General features: G+C 38.5%; 1 protein-coding gene across 3 annotated transcripts in view; it reads left to right on the top strand.

The window, feature by feature from the left end:
* The window catches only part of rubcn (rubicon autophagy regulator), a 131,033-nt gene that overhangs the window by 89,978 nt on the left and 19,689 nt on the right, over positions 1 to 21,366 (top strand). For all 3 annotated transcript variants that reach the window (XM_059944377.1, XM_059944371.1, XM_059944386.1), the window contains 7 exons: positions 1,919 to 2,025; positions 4,796 to 4,952; positions 5,922 to 6,452; positions 11,225 to 11,320; positions 14,805 to 14,920; positions 19,581 to 19,785; positions 21,154 to 21,258. In XM_059944377.1, coding sequence (XP_059800360.1) covers positions 1,919 to 2,025; positions 4,796 to 4,952; positions 5,922 to 6,452; positions 11,225 to 11,320; positions 14,805 to 14,920; positions 19,581 to 19,785; positions 21,154 to 21,258 — 1,317 coding nt within the window. The remainder of the gene's footprint in view (positions 1 to 1,918; positions 2,026 to 4,795; positions 4,953 to 5,921; positions 6,453 to 11,224; positions 11,321 to 14,804; positions 14,921 to 19,580; positions 19,786 to 21,153; positions 21,259 to 21,366) is intronic.

Here is a 21,366-nt window from a genome sequence, read left to right as displayed (position 1 = left end):
GGGAACAGTAGTTCCTCTCCATTATGAATAAAATTCTTGAGCATACAAAGGTGAATTTGAGAGTTTTTATTCTCAAACCTTAATTCTCCTTTTTTAACACAAATTGGGTAGGTAAATATTATTTACAGTTATGAAATATGTGACATATTCTACAAAGCTGATTAGTGGGAGAATCACGAATAAGGGTCATGACTGCAAAATAGGGGCTGGTAATGTAAAACAGACGTGGACATTTCTTCTCAAAACTAGTGAGTCTTGAGAATTCTCTTTCGAGGGTAATGGATGTTCAGTTCATCATGTATACTTAAAGTGAAGATAAATAAATATTTGAGTAATTGTGGGGTTACGGGGAACTGGCACTGAAGAAGAGTTGAGGGCAGATACATCAGTCATGATTGTATTGAATGGCGAGCTAGCTTGAGGGGCTGAATGGCCTTCCGCCCATTATTTTGTGTTAAATGCCAGAAGTAACTTTGCAGTCATAGCATGTTGAGTTGGTAAATGAAATTCCTTCACAAAGTGATTTTATTTTGCTAATTTTGGTTTAATTGGATGGAAAATTGAGCAATGATGACCTGACTAAAACTTCATACTCATAGCAATCCACAAAATAAGTATTCAATTATGAATCTGCCCTATTTATTCAGAAACTCAGCAAGAACTGCACAGTAATGAGTTCCCATGTACTGATAGAGACAAAAGTCAGAAAAAAGTTCTTGAGGAAAATACATAATCAGCACTTGAGAAAGTGTTTGAAATGATGGGTAAAAGAATGAGTAAACATTTGGCACTAGGGTTCTTGTTAGGATGATAATATATCAAGAACAAACTTTAGGTTCTCCTTACAAAATCAAGGAATTGATATCAGGATTATTTAAGGAAAGTTTTATAGAATTACCTTGGTAAAGTTCCTTAAATCTACAGTGAACAGTAATTTCAGTGGTGAATTTGAAATTGAAATTGGGAATCTACATTAACATTCAATTCATGAAGTGCAAAAATTGGCTTGAGTTTTAGACCATAAGATATAGGAGCAGAAGTAGGCCATTCAGCCTATTGAGTCTGCTCCACCATTCAATCATAGGCTGATCCAATTCTTCCAGTTATCCTTACTCCTCTGCTTTCACCCCATACCCTTTGGTGCCCTGGCTAATCAAGAACCTATCTATCTCTGCTTTAAATACATCCAATGACATGGCCTCCACTGCTGCTCGTGGCAACAAATTCCACAGATTTACCACCCTCTGGCTGAAGTAATTTCTCCACATCTCAGTTCTAAAAGGACATCCTTCAGTCCTGAAGTCGTGCCCTCTTGTCCTAGAATCCCCTACCATGGGAAATAACTTTGCCATATCTAATCTCTTCAGGCCTTTTAACATTTGGAATGTTTCTGTGAGATCCCCCCTCATTCTCTTGAACTCCAGGGAATACAGCTGAGGGGCTGCCAGACTTTCCTCATATGGTAAGCCTTTCATTCCTGGAAACATTCTCGTGAATCTTCTCTGAGCCCTCTCCAATGTCAGTATATCCTTCCTAAAATAAGGATCCCAAAACTGCATGCATACTCCAAGTGTGGTCTCACGAGTGCCTTATACAGCCTCAACGTCACATCCCTGCTCTTATATTCTATACCCCTAGAAATGAATGCCAACATTGCATTTGCCTTCAGCACCATTGACTCAACCTGGAGGCTAACCTTTAGGGTATCTTGCACAAGGACCTCCAAGTCCCTTATATTTAAGAATGTTGAACCATATTTTAAAAGGTTCAATGTATTTTAAAAGGTTAATTCAGCATAAATGAATTCAAAATCAAATTCAATGGAACACTTTTACTATAGAAATATTCTTGTTGGTTGTAGCTTATTATAACTTTGTAAATGTGTACATAATCATTGGAGGCTGTTTCTGTCTTGCAGAAACTGCATTTCTGTTGAGTGATCCCCACGTGACTGCAATGTTCCAGTGTCTGGAGGCTGTGGAACAGAATAATCCAAAAATATTAGCTCAGATTGACACATCTGTGGTAAGACCAGCCTCTTTTTATAAAACATTTAAACACTGCATGCAGTGACAATGATTTAGGGCTTTCCAAAGGGCATGTTTGGAAACTTGAGAGAAAATAATTGAGAATGCTGCTTTACTTTGTGTGATACCTTAATTGCTTTAATAACAAATTCACGATTTAGTACCCATACCTAATTTCAAGTGAGAATGTGATGAAGAATTGTGAGGCTGGCAGAGCTTTTCAGGTTGCTATATTCAGACTCTTCCCCAACCAGAAGCCCTGGATGTATGACGAGATACGCAATCTGTTGAGGGTCAGATGGGTGACATTCAAGTCTGGTGACAAACTAAGATAAAAGAGGCCCAGGTACTATCTTCAGAAAGCCACTTTACATGCTAAGTGACAATTACAGACCAAAGGTGAATCACTAAAGGATGCTATACAGGTGTGAAAGGGCTTGAATGCTATTAACTCTTACAAAATGAAACCAAGCAACATAGGTGACAAAAAGGCTTTGCTCCCAGATGAGCTCAATGCCTTCTATGTTCACGTTGACCATCAAAACATGGAGGAACTTTCACAAATGCCCACACCTCCTGATGACCCTATGATTTCAGTCACTGAGACCAAGGTGAAAGCATCCTTCAGGAGGGTGAACCCACAGAAAGCACCTGGCCCAGATGGGAATACTAAAGACATGTGTCGATCAACTGGCTGGAGTGTTCACTGGTATCTTTAATCTCTAGCTTTGGCAGTCTGAGGTACCCACCTGCTTCAGGCAGTCTTCTGTTATACTGGTGCCTCAGAAGAACATGGTAACCTGCCGTAGTGACTGTTGCCCAGTCACACTTACATCCATTGTGATGAAGTGCTTTGAAAGGTTGGTAATGAAACATATCAACTCCTGCTTGAGAAGCAACTTGAATCCATTCCAGTTTGCCTACTGAAGCAACAGGTCCGCAGCAGATGCCATTTCATTGGCTGTTCATTTGGCCCTGGAACATCTGGATAGCGAAAGTGCATACATCAGGGTTCTCTTCATTGACTACAGCTTGGTATTCAATATTATCTTCCCCTCAAAACTGATCAATAAGCTTCAAGAACCTGACCTCAAAAGGATCTTTGATTTCCTCACTAGCAGGCCCCAGTACATTCAGACTTGCAAAAAACATCTCCAATACAACCTCCATCATGGATGGCAGAGTCATCACAGAGTATGGTGGCTTCTGTCTGCCAAAGTTATTGTTTGTGGTCAAGACAAGTGAGATTGTGCAAATATTGCACTGGAGAAGTATTCAAATCAGCTGACCTTATTACTTGGCCAAAAATAAAATTCAAAACATTTTCTTATTGTAAAATTGATCTTTGTTTTCTTTCCTTACTACTACTCAACCTTCTTAAAGTTTCATCTCATTGTTATGAGGTTAATGGAGAGATCACATAAGACATAGAAGTAGAATTAAGCCATTTGGCCCATCGAGTCTGCTCCACCCTTCAACTATGGCTGATCCTTTTCTCTCCCTCCTCAGCCCCACTCCCTGGCCTTCTCCCTGTCACCTTTGATGCTGTGTCCAGCTAAAAATCTATCGCGCTCTGTCTTAAATAACACCCAATGACTTGGCATCCACAGCCACTTGTGGTAACAAATTCCACAATTCCTCTAGTTAAAGAAATTTCTCTGCATTTCTGTTTTAAATGGATGCCCCTCTATACCGAGGCTGTCTTGTCCTAGACTTCCACACTATGGGAAACATCCTTTCCACATCTACTCTGTGTAGGCCTTTCAACATTGGAAAGTTTTCAATGAGATCCCCCTTCATCCTTTTAAATTCCAGTGAGTACAGACGCAGAGCTATCAAATGTTCCTCGTATGATAACACTGACTGGGCCGCTGGATTGAGCCTGAGCGCCCATGAATCTCTTCTAATTAAGCGTTGCTGACCTGCGAGAAACTTCGTTGCTGTGGCTTGCTCCTGCCACTAATCGGGCAGCCGGAATCTTTGCCTTATCTAGAGATCTGCGGGGTGTTTACAGGAAGATGTTTAAGTCTTGGGTCCAGTTGAAATTTATGGGAACAAAATTTTGTTTAGAATTGAATCGCTAGAAATTATAGGGTAGTTGATTCATATAGGTATAGAGGAAGTTAAAACACAACGGGAATTTTTGTTGGGGAGAGGAAAAAAATAAGTCTCCTTTTGCAGCTGGACCTGAAGTCATAAACTTAAACCATTGGCAAGAGACCTAGAAGAGTGTGAAATATATCAACAGTTGTCTAGATCTGAAATCTCCTAAAAAGGTTGTGGAAGCCAAGTGGCCAGGTGTTTGAGGCTGACAAACTTGTATGCTAATGGAAAGGATGCAAAGACGTGGTCTCAATGTCCTTTCATTAACTCAGCAGAGGGACAATTTTAATATTTTAAAACAACTGAAACAGTTATAAGATTTTCTGATGGCGTAATTTTATGAAAGAGGCAGATGTTGTTTTAAAATACTAAAATTCCGAAGTACTTTGTTATAAAAGAGGAAATGGTTACTCTATCATTAAATTATCTGCACATTCTGTTTTGTGTAGAATGTTACCTCTTATGGCTCATTCTAAAATCTTATCATTGGAGTTGGTCTTGTAGGTCTAAAGTTTTGCGCAGCAGAATCTAAGAAATGCCAATTTAGAATTAAATTAAAATGTTACAGCAAACTGAACTCAACAATTTAGAATTTTTTAGCTTCACAGAAGTTTAGACAAATCATAAGTTGCAATGTTTCTCACAACAGTTTCTATAAATTTTAGTTTGCAAGAAAGTTTGGTTCCTTCTTACCAATGGTGAAAAACCAAAGTTTAACTGCACTACCTGGTATCAAGTGTACCTCCCTTGCAGAGGGAAGCCAACAAAGACATACAACCTCATATACCACACTCACCGGTCATTCTACTTTGAACGTCTCAGGCAAGTGAAAAATAATTAAAACATATTCACTTAGTCATTTTTCCCACCCCTCTCCCCACTGTCTTGCATTGAATGGCAAAATAATTTTGAAATGAAAGTTGATTATAATGTTAAAAACTTATGTAATGTCAGATGTTTTACGTTAGCATAATTTCAGCATTTTCGAACAGGGAACTTGTTTCAATATTGCACCGCTGGGTGTTTTCTTAGTATGTGTCATAATTTTGATGTATTATGGACTTGTGTTAGTTTGTAATTAATGTACATGTGCATTTCTAACTACCACAGTAATTAATTGTAATTATTCACCACTTGGGTAGAAACTTCAAACAACTCTCTGCAATTAACAAGTAATGTAATTCTGCATCTATGTTCGCAGATAATACCGAACAATTATATCTGCATACAAATAATGAACTCTATTTAAGAGACTTTATCCCTTGATTGATCATGGTGCATGGTACACTGAGATATTGTATTTCTCTCTTTCCATTTTCTTTACTCTTTGTCCCTGTATCACCCCAGTCGTCTTTCAGCTAGAGTGGACAACCAAAGAAAAATTATAAATAACAGCCTATAAAATTGAAAATTCATAATTTGAATTTTATTTTCATGCCAATATCAAATGTTGCAGTTGTATTGAGTTATCAAAATATAAGTTGAACATAAATCATAATTGGTTTGTGAACTCAAGTCACATGATAGCTTTATGAACACAAGTCATATAATAGCTTTATGACCAGGTATTTAAGCCCCAATGTACTGAATTTGTTTTGTAAGTCATTATTGAGAAGTATTGTCCATTCAATGATTGGTCTTTGCTGAAGAAGTATTAGTGCATAAATTGCACAATTATTTTAATTTTTAATACTTCTCAGTGGCAAGCAATCCAGCCTGTGGAAAAAGGTTTATTTTGCATTGTCAAAAATATAATTTATCCTTTTTTTTCTCTTCCACGTTGGTGCATAGATGCTACACTACAAGGGTTCAATCATATAAATAACTCCCAGCAAGAAACCATGAAGAAGACACATTTGACATGCTTTCCAGATTCTGCAGATAAATTGCTACCAGATAAAAACTCTGGCATCCAGCAGTTCAGTACCATTCCTTCTGTGGAACCTTTTTCTCCAGTTAGTGAAACAACAGTTAGTACCCCAGTTAGCCATGGTGAGGACTCATGGTGTGAAACACAAGACGAGGGATCAAGTGAATTTGATGACGGACCAGAATATTTAGCTATTGGAAACCTGGGACAGAGGGATCAAAGTTCAAGTCAATGCAGTGATACTTCATCTTCCTATTCTGGATGTTCACACAAAATAGTTCCAGCTGCAGGGCAGGTTAATAAAATTGATGTCAAATACAGTATACCTTCACTGAATATTCCAAGAAGTTCCAGCTTCTCAGAGATCAAGCCTCTGGAGCGAAAGGGAAGTTTCAAGAAAAGCCATATCCGATCCCATTCTGATACTGGTATATCATCAACAACTGCACCAGGTATAGTGAGATTTCTTTAAAGGATTTGCATGTAACAATGTCTGCTTGCTACACGGTACCCAAAAAGTGGAATGTTCCATTAGTGCTTTCTGTTTCCTAATAGAAGATAATTTGTCATCTCTAGTGATTAGAATGTGTTTGATGTGGTTACTGAGTCAAGTGAATTCTTTCATTAACTTGTTTGTCCTTTATATCTGGGGTGCAAAGAGCAGGCTAATAAGTATTCCACCTTTAATGTCTATCTGTTGCTCTAATGTTAAATTATATAAGGAGTAGATTTTTTAAAAAAGCAGTTCATCGTGACATTTCCAAGATCAGTTTAACTTGTCAACGCCCTTTATTAAGAGTGGTAAGTTGGGGAATGTACTGATGAGATATTTGAAGCCTGAAGAAGTAGTAAATAGATTTTATAGAGAGATCAAATTAAAGAATTAATTCCCTGTAAGTTTTGTTCCAGGCTTCCCACACATTTGTAATAGAAGATCATGGATGTTATTTACACTGTTTTGTAAATTTAATTGAACTTGATTCAAGTGCAGACTGGTAAAGGAAATGGAAAGAACTGTTTTTCCGGGCTGTTTGTTGGCAGATTTCAGAATTGTTTGGTTGAAATCCATCTGAATGGGTTTCTTAGTTTCAATTCTTGGCACATGATCTAAGATGGTAACAAATGACTAAAAATCTCACCTCCAACGGCAAATTCTATAAGTTTATAATTGATCAAAAATATTTTGCAGTCAATTGACTTTCCAAAACATTGATCACATATTTTGTTGTTACTTTATTAAATAAAGTACTCACCCTGATTGTTGCAAAAATTAGTTATGGTGACCAATGTTTTGACCTTTACATTTAATATTCCTGGCTGTTTATTTTGGAGAAGAACAAAATTGGCAAAATAAAAAATCCTTCTTGAGTAACACAGCTAATTTCCCAAGGAGGATTAAAATAAAGAAAGACCTGGAAATACTTAAGGCAGAATTCTGTGCAGAGTGAAATACAGTTAATGCACATTCGAATGTCATTGAATGAAATTTCAACTAATTTCTCTCTTCACAGAATGCTTTCTGAACAGCTTAAGTATTTCCAGCACCTTATCTTGAATAGTGTTAGTGGGATGTATAGAACTTTTGGAATTGAATTGTCTTATGAGCTATAAAAATATAGTATCTATTTTTTTTTGGGGGGGGGGAATAGTGTAACTGCAAAGGATTTTACACTAACCTCTAATCCTTTTGTCTTGTGACCTTTCATTTCCCCCATTTTTACTCTTCGGCTTTCTCAAGGAGACCTGCGGAAAATCACAATTATTGTAGAGGACCCAGTGGAAGGTTTGCAAATGCTGTCATAACTTTAATTTTTAGTATTATGAAGCAGCATGCAGTCCTCAGACCTATTACTTATACCAGCAGTATCAGCATTATATATAAAAGGCAGAAATGGAACTGATTATTTCTCTACACTTTTGAGGTTGCTTCAGCCAATAACCTATCTTGCTACCTTAATATGTGACAGTCCTTCAGATATCTTTGCTTCAAAGCACTTTATTTCTAAGTGCCACTTAATTTAAAAAGTTGAGTATAGCTTACTAATTGAGATACATTCTATGCATATATTCTGCTCCTTCAGTTTAAAGTCAAAGTCAAGTTTACTTTGATGGATGTTCCCTTCCTGAGCAGCACCTGTTGCATATAATACCAAAGGTGTCTTGTATATACTGCCAATGGTGGGGAGTGATGTCTCTGTGATATATTGGGCTGAGTCCAGTCCTCTCTGCGGCTTCTTGCTTTTCTGTCCATTTGAATTGCCGTACAGACCATGATGCAAAAAGTCAGGATACTTTTCACAGCACATCTGTAGAAGTTTGTTAGGGTGTTTGGTGACAAGCCAAACCTCATTAACCTCCTAAGAATGCAGACTGGATCTCATTGAACAAAACTTAGCATATTTTAGTGTATGCCCAGAACAGCAAATTCCATAATTGTATAGGTGTAAGACTCTCTTTATTTCTTGCTCTAACATTAGGTGTTTGGAAATTGTTTCACAACATAATTACAACATTGAAAGAGTTAATTTATTCCATATACTTTTATGCCAAGTTCATTCAAGTACAGAATAAGATGCATCGTAAATGTTAATTTTTCTGTTTCCACCAGCACCTCTTACAAACTCCATCCAGATACCAGCTGCTCTTCGTGTGAAAAATTTATCTCTCAGATCCCCTTTAAAACTTCTTCTTCTCACCTTAACCTCTGCCCTCCAATTTAAGACATTCCTACCATGGGAAATGGACTCTGGATAGCTGTCCTAGCTCAGCCTTTCATATTTTTATATATGTCCTATTATGTCACCTCTTAATCTCCTTCACTCCAGGGAAATTAGACTCATTGGATCCAACCTGTCCTTTAACTCAAGCTTTCCAGTCCACACATTGTCCTTGTGAATCTTTTCTGCACCCTGTCAATAACAGCTTTTTTTGTAGTGTGGCAGCCAAAACATCACACAATACTCCAAGTGTGGCTGAACAGATGAACTTTATGACTGTAATGTCTCTTGTATTCAATCATTTAAGCAGTGAAGGCAATTGTGCCACACATCACCATCATTCTATCTACCTACGATGCTGGTTTCAAGAATATATGTAGTTGTACTCCTGGGTTTCTCTCCTCACCAGGACTTACTAGGGCCCTACTATGAACTATATGTCTTGTTCTGGCTTAATATCCCAAAGTGCAGCATTGTGTACTTTACCGAGTTAACTTTCTTCTGCCATTCCCTTGCCCACTTTGATATCCTGTTGTAATCTCTGACAACCCTTTTCACTGTAGTCTCATAAGTTTTGGTATTAGCTGAAAACTTGCAAATTATGCTGTTAATTTTGGTTAGTAGTTAATGTTGGTTCTCCTTATCCTATCAAAATATAATGGCTTGCACTTCTCAGTATTAAATTTCATTTATCATAGCATGATTTCTTCCAATGTGTTGGTGTTTTGTCCCTTCTTTCAGTTCACTCCAGTGTCATCATCTGCAAATTTAGATAATATGGCATTGAACCAAAATCCATTTAATCAATTAATATAAATCAATATAACAAAACTTTGTTTTGGTGCAGGCTTTAGTAATATTGACCCTTCATTAAACACTTCCCTCAACGTAGCTATATTTGAGTGTGGTATATAATCATATACAGTATACAATTGTCTTGATTTCTCTAGAAGTGAAATAGAAACATTACAAATGAAAAAATTTTATTACTCAACACTATTATATCTTGGTTGAATATCTTGTTCACTTTGATCTGTTTTCCACTTTTTTTTCCTGTGCTAAAATTGTGAATTGATGAATAGCAAATGGGCAGAATGTCTGAGTGCTTTATTTTTTGGCTTTGGGGAACTGTTTTCTCTCCAGATTTCACTTTGATACAGCCTTTGTCCCATCAATGGATCGGGAAACTTTTGGAACGCTAGTTCCAAACACCCCTAATTGTGTAGACTTCAAACATGAATTCTCATTTTATTTTGGCAATTAATATAGATGATTTATAAATGCTGTTAATCTGTAAATTTATTAGGTTGAGGCTAATTGGGACCATAGTTCAGAAGAGATAATAAAAGTACAGTAGGAGGCACTTGTGTAATAGACCACGTTACGGTTTGCATTCGTGAGTTTTCACATTGAGCCCTGCTACCAACAGTGAACGTAACTGGTTTTTATTCTGAGTTGTGGATAGCATGCTTAAGGTAGTGACAGTAAGAGACCAAAAACATGCAATGCCATTTCTTTCACTTTTTTGTCAACAAGCCGAAATTAGTGCAGTATGCGAGTAAGTTGTGTTGCTGATATCTGGAGGCCTCTGACTTTGTATGCTCATTTCTAAATAAAAACAGCTCAAATGTGTTCTTGCTACTTTTTCTTAGAGATGCCATTTGCCATATGTGCGCAGTTTGAACTCCCAAGTTTATATCAGGCAGCAGCTAGCTTGGTTGATTGACTTCTTTAAGTTAAAGTTTTTTTTAATGATCTTCAGTAATTAGATTGGTCAATTATCAGCTGTTCTTTTAAAAACTTCAGTGCCAAGCAAAGCAACTGCAGAATCACAGACCTGCTTTGAATATTCTGATACAGTTTTAACTATCAACAGCTATTTGGTTAGTTGTACATGGCCTCTTTACAAGTGATTTGTATCCATCCTCTGCACACTGAATAGAATCTGGTTGTAAGTAATGAAGGAACTAATCTCTTGAAGAAAGATAAAAATTATTTAGTGTTTAAGGTGCTATTTATACTTGTTAATCCATCCCATTAATGTAAATTGAACATTTTTCTAAATATTTCTGCTGTTATTGGTTGATGCTTACTTCATATGACCACTGCCACCACTTCTGTACCTAGCTTGCATTTAATACCATTATGTATTTCATTATTTTGTTCTGATTTAATCTATTTGGCATTTTGAAATTGGTGAGTAATTTAAATATTTGTAGATTTTTACTTTCAATTGCATAAATGTTGCTTCTCCCCATCTTTCCAAAGAGATTCTGTTCCTTTTATCGCCTGTTTAAAGTGAGTTAATTTAAACAAAGTTTAACTATTAGAGCATGCTTTCCATTGCATATTTGCAAAACTGTTGATATATCCTGAATAATTAGTTTTTCAGGAGAGGAATGTGAATTTTAAGTTACTTGTCTGAAATATAATTAAAGAATAAAATCCCTGCAGATCAAAATGAAGAATTTCTTCCACTAAACAAATAACTGGATTTTGTGTTTTAGAATCACATCCAGAGATTAGACACCAGAAGGAGAATGGTCCTTTCTCAGCACAGAGCAGTGAAGTTAGCACGCCTAGCTCTCCTTACATGGAAGCCGGTAAATGCTACTTAAAATCTTTTTTCACTTTACTATGCTTGTTTTTTCATAAAATACTCATTTTGTCAGAGATTTTGATTGGCTGTATATTGGTAAATTGATGTTCAATTTAAATTTTAAAGTTTCCTGATTAGTTTGTTTTTCTGTGTTAGCTGACATCCAAATCATTTGTCTCATTTAGCAGTTATAAGTAATAGTTAAGCCAGACAGTTTTAAATGAATTTGGTGATTTGTTGACTTAATCCTATATTTTAATCAGATATTGGTGCTTAGTAATGTGGAAGTAGCCTGTTTGTGTAATTTACCTTCGCAACTGCTTCATGCTTTAGGCCTGCTGTAGAATTAGCTAAATTACTATTTTAATCAACTAATTAATTACATCTTAGAGCTGTAGAAAAAGGCTCAGTTGCATTAAAACACACAACTCTTAATCAGCTTTTGAAAATGAATCTTTCTGGTTTCCCATCTGTAAAGATATTTTAGATAACTTGAAAACACCTTGTGAAAAATCTATTTGTGTATGTATAACTTTACACAATTTTACATTGAGGATGTCACCATTGTTAAACACATCTATGCGAGGGCAAATCAGAAGTCATGACTAATAGCACAGGGCCAGGTACAGCTGAGAGATTGGGATGCTGCCTTCAGACCGAGGGGTAAGATTGCTCCCAGGTCAGCAAGAGCTGCGCTTTCCCACAAAGCAGAATTATTCACAGAGAATATATGGCCGCTTCTGTGACACCAGAGACATGAAATGCATGTGGCAGGGCATTCAGTCCGTAGCGAACTGCAAGTCTATCCTATGCACCAGTGATAATGATGTCTCTCTTCCCGATGGGCTGAATATTTTTTACACTCAGTCTGATAACTGGAGAGGTGTACCCCCTTTACTCCCCAAGAGTAGGCATTTTGTTTGGCCACAGCTGATATAGATAGATAGTTTATTGATCCCAAAGGAAATTATGGTGTCACAGTAGCATTACAAGTGCACAGATATAAATATTAGAAGAGAAGTAGAAAGAATAAAAAATAAGTTACCACAAGCAGTCTAACAGGAAGGGGCCATCATTTCCCCGGCTGGAGGTTGATATATTATAGAGCCTAATAACCGAGGGTAAGAATGACCTCGTATAGTGCTCATCGGAGCAGTGCAGTTGTCTTAGTCTATTACTAAAAGTGCTCCACTGTTTAGCCAAGGTGGCATGGAGAGGGTGAGAAACATTGTCCAGAATTGTCCCAGGATTTTCCACATGGTCCTTTGCTCTACCACAGTCTCTAGTGTGTCCACTTTGACTCCTATAACAGAGCCGGCCTTTCTAGTCAGTTTATTGAGCCTGTTGGCATCACCCATGTTGAGCCATTGCCCCAGCACACCACCGCATAGGAGTTTGTACTGGTGACAACAGACTGGTAGAACATGTGAAGTAGAGGCCTTCACTCCAAAGGACTTCAGTCTCCTCAGGAAGTAGAGGCGACTCTGGCCCATCTTGTACACAGCCTCTGTGTTGGTGCTGTATTCAAGTCTGTCATCCTGGTGTACCCCAGGTACTTGTAGATCCTCACCACATCCATGTCCTCACCATCAATAGTAACAGGGAGCAAAGCAGGCATTGTCTTCCTAAAGTCCATCACCATCTCTTGCACCATTTGATAAAGTCCTCCATCAGGGCCCTCCCATCCTCCCTTTATACACCCAAATATTGCTGATTCATGAGAGTTTCTGTAGATGACATGACTCAGTGTTGTATCTAAAGTCTGAGGTGTACAGGGTAAACAGGAACGGAGCCAATACAGTCTCCTATGGGGCCCTAGTGCTGCTTGTACCCATGTCTGACTCTCAGCTCTGAAGCCGCACAGACTGGGGAACATCCTAGTCAAGGTCAAGCTGTGGAGCCTGATAACATACCTGGTCAAGTGATGATGGACTTTGCAGCCCAGTTAATTGAGGTTCAAACAGACATCTTCAACTTCTCACTGGAACAGTCCACTGTCCCTTCAAGCTTTAAGTTGGCCTCTATCCTCCCAAGAGGTTGACAGTAACCTGCCTCAACAACTACGGCCTCAACAATAATGAAGTGCTTTGAGTGGTTCATTATGGATTGCATTGTATCTCTTCTTCCTGCTACATTGGACCCTTTCCAGTTATCACCCAAATCATCCCACTGATGATGCCATAGCCTCTGCACTCCACTCTGTCCTCCACCTGAAAAATGGTGTCTCATACATCAGGATGCTGTTTATTGACTTCAGCTCAGCATTTAATATGATCATCCCTCAGAAGCTAGTGGGTAAATTGTCCTCCTTGGATCTCAACCCCTCTCTATAACTGGATCTTGGACTTCTTGATAGAAAGGCTGTGCTAGTAGATGCATCTCTGTGCTCCATTGTGCTGAGCACTGGTGTCCCCTAAGGCTGCATGCTCATCCCACTGCTGTTTACATTGCTGACACATGACTACATAGCTAGATCCAGTTCAAATCTAATCTCAAGTTCACTGATGACACAAAAGTGGTTGGCCTCATTAACAGAAATGACAAGGCATTGTACAGATAGGATGTAGAGCGTCTGGCAGAATGGAGTGAGCAAAACAACTTGAGTCTGAATGTGGACATGACCAAAGAAATGATTGTGGACTTCAGGAACATGCATGCTGACCATTCCTCAGTGCACAAACATGGCTTCTTTATGGAGAGCGTTAGGAGCACCAAATTTCTGGCAGTGCACATAATGGACAATCTCGCCTGGTCCCTTAACATAACTTCTTTGGTGAAGAAAGCACAGCAGCATCTCTACCTCCTTCCATTTTGCTTAAGTACCATTGGGAGAGTCCTGACCAGCTGAATGACCGTCTTGTATAGGAATTGCAAGGCATCTGACCTCAAGCCCCAACAAAGGATAGCAAGGACTACTGAAAGGGTCATCTCTCTTCCACCTATTAGAGATATTTATCAGGAGTGCTGCGTACACAGGGCCCTCCACATTGTTAATGATCCCTCCCATCCGTCCAACAATCTCTTTTACATCGTACCATCAAGCAAGAGGTACTGCAGCATTAGGACAAGAACCATTAGGATGAGAAACAGCTTCTTTCCCAGAACATATGACTACTGAACTCTCTGCTACCACGCAGATCTCATCATCTATGAAGCACCAATACTGTTTACTTTTTAACTTGTATCAAATATGTGCCTTATTATTTGTTAATGTATTTGTGGTAATTTTACTTCGTGTTATGTGTGTGAGTTATATGCACTGTTGTGCATCTTGGTCTAGAGGAATGTTGTTTCATTTGGTGGTATACATGTGCATAGTACAATGCCAGTAAACTGAACTTGACCTTGAATTTACTGTTTTATTACAATGACAGAGAAATTAGATTTTGGACTGCTCAAACATTCAGTCGCACATTAGCAAATGATGGTATCTTTGATTGCGTTGCGCATGACTCTATGTCCAATTGTAGTTTTGCTCTTTCTTTTAGAAGGATCACAGCGCTCAAACAATTCCGATGGAATGTTTCGCCGGCCGTCACAGGGCCAGTCTCTGATCAGCTATCTGTCGGAGCAGGATTTTGGAAGTTGTGCTGACTTGGAAAAGGTATATTTATAATTTTGTTACAAATATGTGAATTGAAGCTGTGATTCTTAAATAATGTTGTTACCTTGTGCTTCACACCCACTGGAATCAAATTTGTCCATGGACAGATGGACATATAAGCTGGTTTACAAAAAAGGTGTTGTGTAGTCTGCCTTCACTGCAATTGCAGACCTGTGGCGTAGTAGAGCAACTCAATTTCATCATGTCAGAGGCAGCTTAGGGCTCGCCAGTTATTCCACTTCCGACCCTTCAGAAGCTGTTCATTCACTCTTATTCCTATTCTGAGTCTAATGTGCCTGCTACAGCTTGTGGGTGGTTATAGCAGTAGCCCTACTTCCTCTGTCTTAAGGAAATTCCTCTGTGATTTTGGGTATTTTTTCTGAAGTGGGGTGACTGTATGGAGCATATCTGAAATTTTGGTTTGTCATTTCTTCTCTCCTTGTTTGGCCACAGATGTCTGGATTCTTGATGAGTATTTGCAAGCTGTTGATGTTTCTTGTCTTACCAGTGGTGGTACTGTAGCTATCATTCAGCATTAGAGTTTTTGTATGTATGAGCAGTAAGCTTCTTTTCTGGGCTTTAGAGTAACTAAGGAGTAATAGTCTTACTGGGATTGTATAGGGCCTAGCGAGATCTGGAGAGGGTTTTGCCAGAGAGGGAATGCAGTATTCATTCAACTACTTTATAGAAATAAGGTGTTTTTCCCACGTCTAGAGGTTTTGTGGTCTGGGGCTGTATTTTCTAATGTTTAAATCAATGAAAACAGATCGCATTGAAGGATACAAATTATAACAGGGCTTAATGGCTGAATGCAGAGAGGATATTTATCATGGCTGAGGATCATGCTGCTACTTTCCGAGGAGACTGAAGAGGGCTGCACTATGTACATCTATACTCGCATCCTTCTACAGATGCACAATAGAGATCATCCTAACAAGCTGCATCACTGCATGGTGTGAAAACTGCACTGTGGCAGACAGGAAGTCCCTACAACAGGAAGTCAGAACTGCCCAGAGCATTACTGGCACCAACCTGCCTGCCATCAGGGTCATATATATTGAAAGGTGCTGGAAAAGGGCCAGTAACAGCATGAAGGATCCCACCTACCCTCCCACCCTGCTCATGGACTGCTTGTCCCACTCCCATCAGGGAGGAGGCTATCCACTTGGAGACTGCAAAGTTCTGTCAGCCCGAAAACACAGCACTAAAATGTAGATCACACATGTTGGACAGTAGATCACAGCCTACAACAAAAGCAGAACCACATTTGAAATAAAGACGTAAAAGGAGTAGTTTTCTGAACCGCCTGGAGGATGTCGTCCTTGGTTGTGTTGTTCACTGGCGCCATCTTCTTTGTGGACGTACAGTCACTCTTGTGTATATAAGCTATCTTGTGTATTTATTGTTTTTTTTTTATTATTGTCTTCATTGTGTTTATTTTGTTTTGTGTTGCATCAGATCAGGAATAACAATTACTTTGTTCTCCTTTATAATTGTGTTCTGGAAATGACATTTAACAATCTTGAATATGGGACCAGGAGGCAGTTTCAGAATAAAGGGTCATATATTTGCGATTCAGATGAGAAATTTTCTCAGGCAGAAGGTAGTGAACCTTAGAAATTCTAGACTCCCCTCCCCCACCCCAAAAGCCTCTTTAGAATGGTCATTGTGTTCATTCAAAGCAGAGACCGATCCATTTTTGGGCATTTGAAGGAGCAAAGAATAGGTTTTTAATGTTGGAAAATGGTGCTATAAGAGAATTCAACAGTTATCTTGATGAATGGTGGAATAGAGTTGAAAGGCTGCTGCTTGAGTTTTATGATGTGGCGCATGGCCAAGTGGTTAAGGTGTTAGACTAGTGATCAGAAGGTCGTGAGTTTGAGCCCCAGCCAAGACAGCGTGTTGTGTCTTTGAGCAAGGCACTTAACCACACATTGCTCCAGTCCACCCAGCTGAAAATAGGTACCGTCAAAATGCTTGGGATTAACCTCGCGATAGACTGGCGTCCTATCCGGTGGGGGGGGGGGGGGGAAGTCTCATACTCTCAATCACTTCACGCCATGGAAACTGGCATCAGCACTGGCCTGATGAGTCTATAAGGCTCAGGACAGACTTTAAGTTGTAACTTGGTGTTTTATGGAAAGGAAGGTCAATAGAAAGGTTCAAGTTGTGGGTGAGTGCATTAGAAACAAACTTGCATTGTAATGACTGATGTTTTCATCTGATTTTTTTTTTCCTTCTCGCAGCCCTTGTAAGAAATTATGTGGTCCAATATTGTTTTGAGTTGTGCAATAAGCTCCTTTTGAATTCGTCTTGAACTATTTGTATCATTCACTATTATGTGATTTGTTTGGATTTGGTTTGTTTATTATCAGCAAAGCAAATGGTAACGCCTAGCTCAGGGGTCAGCAACCTTTACCACTGAAAGAGCCACTTGGACCCGTTTCCCACAGAAAGGAAAACACTGGGAGCCGCAAAACCCGTTTGACATTTAAAATGAAATAACACTGCATACAACGTTTTGTTTTGCCTTTATGCTATGTATAAACAAACTATAATGTGTTGCATTTATGAAATTGATGAACTCCTGCAGAGAAAACGAAATTACATTTCTGCATGCAACAAAAACATTTTGACCTCCGAAAAAAAGACGTTGGGTTGAAGGTTACTTTTAAGTAAAATACTCAACGTCTATTTGAGTCCTTCTTGTATTTATGAAAAACGCCAAACTTAAATTTGCCGCCAGCAGCAAACCAAAAATAACGTCAGCCAGCTGTCAACCTGAAAAATAAAAGGACTATTTCACTGAACAATGAAAACATATGAATATACGTAAAATAATAGGCAATTAAAATATTATCATCCTTGTTCAGGTTGACTCACACCTGACAATGCAGTTGTATTCAGTAGGGATGGATCGATGCTTAGGGGAGTGACCAGGAAGGATAATGTGTTTTTTTCCTCTCTGAACTCACAGAAGCGTTTCCCAAACGATGTTTGCATTGCGATGATTGCAGAATGTAAATACCCCGAATTTATCATGTCGTGACCTTGTTTGAACTCTCTCAAATTGGGGAAGTGAGACAATGTGCCTTTCTGTAAATCTCTGGCAAGCAACGTCAACTTGCGCTCGAATGCCAAAACATCCTCCAACATGTGCAGGGCTGTACGTCCTTACCCCGTTGAAGAGCTGTGTTCAGCGTGTTCAGGTGCGCTGTTATGTCTACCATGAAGTGTAGCTTTTCCAGCCACTCTGGCTGTTCCAGCTCAGGAAAGGTGAGCCCTTTGCTGCCCAGGAAAGTTTTCACTTCTTCCAGACACGCGACAAAGCGTTTCAGCACCTCCCCTCTGGACAGCCAGCGATAAAAACACGTTGTAGCGGTGTGCTACACGCAGTCAGTAAACTGCAGTCAAAGATAGCTTTATTCGAACTAAACAGCCTTGCTTTTAAGCCTCCCTCAACCCGCCCCCCATGGGCGCGGATGCTCCAAAAGACACGTACTCACAAACCCCCGTAGGCTATCTCCCTTAGCCTGAACGCTGGCTAATTGTGAGCCGGTTCGGATGTGTCAGGAAATGGGTCGCCACAAAGTCTTATTTAGATTGTACAAGATCACCATAATCTTCAAATTTAGATTTACATTTCAAAAACTAACAAACTAACATAAAATACATTTTAATTAAATACTGACCATGTAGCGGTGTGCTACACGCAGCGCTAAAATTACGACACGGAGTCGGTAACTGCAGTCGAAGGAAAAAACTTTATTCGAAATCTTCAGCCTCACTTTTAAGCCTCCCTCAACCTGCCCCCCATGGCGCAGAGGCTCCAAAGCTCTGTGCTAGCAAACCCCCGTAGGCTATCTAATTGTGAGTCGGTTCGGATGTGCCAGGAAAAGGGTCGCCACAACCAATTATTTCCCAAAGCAACAGGGAGCCGCAGCACAGACGTAAAAGAGCCACATGCGGCTCCGGAGCCGCGGGTTGCCGACCCCCGGCCTAGCTAGAGCAGCTATTGCAGTGCAGTTGACTTAAATGAAGTTCACTGCATATTATTGGGCCATCAAGTCATAAGTAAGTCAGACTGGATAAGGATGGCAGATTTGATTGAGGACCAAATAGTTCTTCACTACATAATGTTGTTATATTGTTACTATTGAAAAGTTTCTTAAAATTGCAGATTATTTGATTTGTTGTGATGGGACAAATTCATATTTCTGAATTATTTGTATCTCGACCTATAGGTCACTAAAGCAAGTAATTAAACCACAGAAACTATTCATATGGATGAATGTAATCATTTAAGATTTCGTATATTGGGTCTATCTCTCAGTATTTGGCTTGTTAATACCTTTCGCAATGTTATGCACCTTAATTTAATCATAACGACAATATAAAACTTTATATTATGCTGGGATTATTCCACAATCGGGATTTGACTGATCTCTAAACCTTTGCATCTGCTTTATTTAGAACACTGAATGTTGGCTATTAGTTGTGGAGAATTTATCAAGTTACATTATGTTTTGCCACCCTTAAATTTTTGAGTATGTATATTATAGTCCCATTTTTGTTGAAAGGAGAAGTTGTGTAATTTTTCAGGCACTCTCGGCCTGCTTTGTTTGGAAATATATTGTTAATATGCAAACTCTTTCCTTAGGAGAATGCACACTTCAGTATCTCTGAATCATTAATTGCTGCTATTGAACTGATGAAATGCAATTTAATGAATAAACACATGATGGAGGATGATGAAGATGACAGTGACAAAGAAATAAGGGAACTAAAACAGAAGATTCGAATTCGACGACAACAAATCCAAACCAGAAAGCTTTTACCTCGGGTCAGGAATGCTGAGTCAGACAGTATGTATAGATATTATTCTTGATAATATTTACATTTAAAAGATATAAATATTATATTCATCCTTTTGTACATGGGTCTAAAATTAGAGTGGTAGCCTCATTATAGTGAACTTAATTTGTGGCATGTGGTGAAAAGTAGGAGTTTTTTTTGATGTAAGCAGAGGGCATTCATCCATTTGAAGCCATGCCAATATTAAAAAAAAGGGTAATTGAAGCTGTTCTTCTGGAAAAAAATCTGCCCAGGGTGCCCAGGAAGGTATTTTTTAAGTACCTGTCAAATTGACCCCCAGGTAATGACGTACTGTTGTACAGGAATTTTAATTTACTGGTAAACCCAGAGCCATAGTGAAAGTGGTTATTAATAATAGGGAATGAGCTTAAATGGGAAATTGTAATGTATTCATACAAAAGCAATGCACTAAGAATATATACATTATATAAAGACAAGAAATGGTAAAAGAGCCATTTTTCATACCGAACAAAATGTCAGCACAAAGGTGGAAAATTACTTTGATCTTATTAGAAAATGCAAAAAAGTTAAGTTGAATAGCAATATTAAAATTTCCAAGTAGCGGATGTGATTAAATCTTATTGAATAGGTAAATACCATACGTACAAATCTGCAGTCTTCAATTTGGTGTTCAAGTATTTCAATATCTGAATTCTAATCTGATTAGATATTCTGTATGTGGTTAAAATGAAAAATTTAGAGTGATTTAGTGAAGTTAACTTCAAAAGGAACTTGCATTTTAATACTAAAGTATTATCTGTTGACAAGTTAGTCAATCAATTTTTTAAAAGACTTATTCCCCTCAACCTGACATTTGTATGATGGGATTTTAATTCCAGATTTTTCTACCCATTGATTCCAGGAGAGACAAAAACATGGATTGATTATTATCATTTTTGACATGTTGTCACTATTGTAATTTGCACGTACCAAATTTCCACCCTGGATATGAGGAATATTGCCAGTAATTTGATTTTAAGTGATGGGAAGATCATTGCTAGTCTACAGGGAAAGTGCTTTTGTTCTATAAGAGGAGCCAGAAGATTTATTATATCACCAGAAAGGACACAAGGGCTTCAATCTAAAGCCAGCTCCAACAATGCTCATCAGACCCCATCATAATCACAATTCTATATTTGTCAGTGCAAGTTAAGTCTAATAACCCTTATTCAATACTGTACTGAACTATCATCCTAAATTAGTTTCTAAATTCTGTTAAGTAGGTCTTAAACTTGAAATGTTAAATACTGTCGCAAGGATGCTTTATCATCGGGGTTTATTACTAGTTGTTTTGGTCCTGTTGCTAACTCAGACACCACAGGAAAATGCAAAATTTTTACATGTTTTCTCCTTCATAGCTTTTACCACCACTGAAAGTGGCTCCCCTTTCAGTTCCCATGATTCTGCACCATTATCAGATTCTGGATCCACCACTGATGGAGTTGATGAATTTGAATTAAAAGGTATTGTATAGCTGTCAGTCTCACAGGTATTTTTAAATAAGTGGAACAAATGAAAACTAGTTACATAGTCTTTCCTTTTACTAGACACTGTGGAATTAGATTCTCCCC

The sequence above is a fragment of the Hypanus sabinus genome, chromosome 2 (assembly GCF_030144855.1).
Source record: "Hypanus sabinus isolate sHypSab1 chromosome 2, sHypSab1.hap1, whole genome shotgun sequence".
Lineage (NCBI taxonomy): Eukaryota > Metazoa > Chordata > Chondrichthyes > Myliobatiformes > Dasyatidae > Hypanus > Hypanus sabinus.
This window is presented reverse-complemented; position numbering and strand designations above follow the sequence as displayed.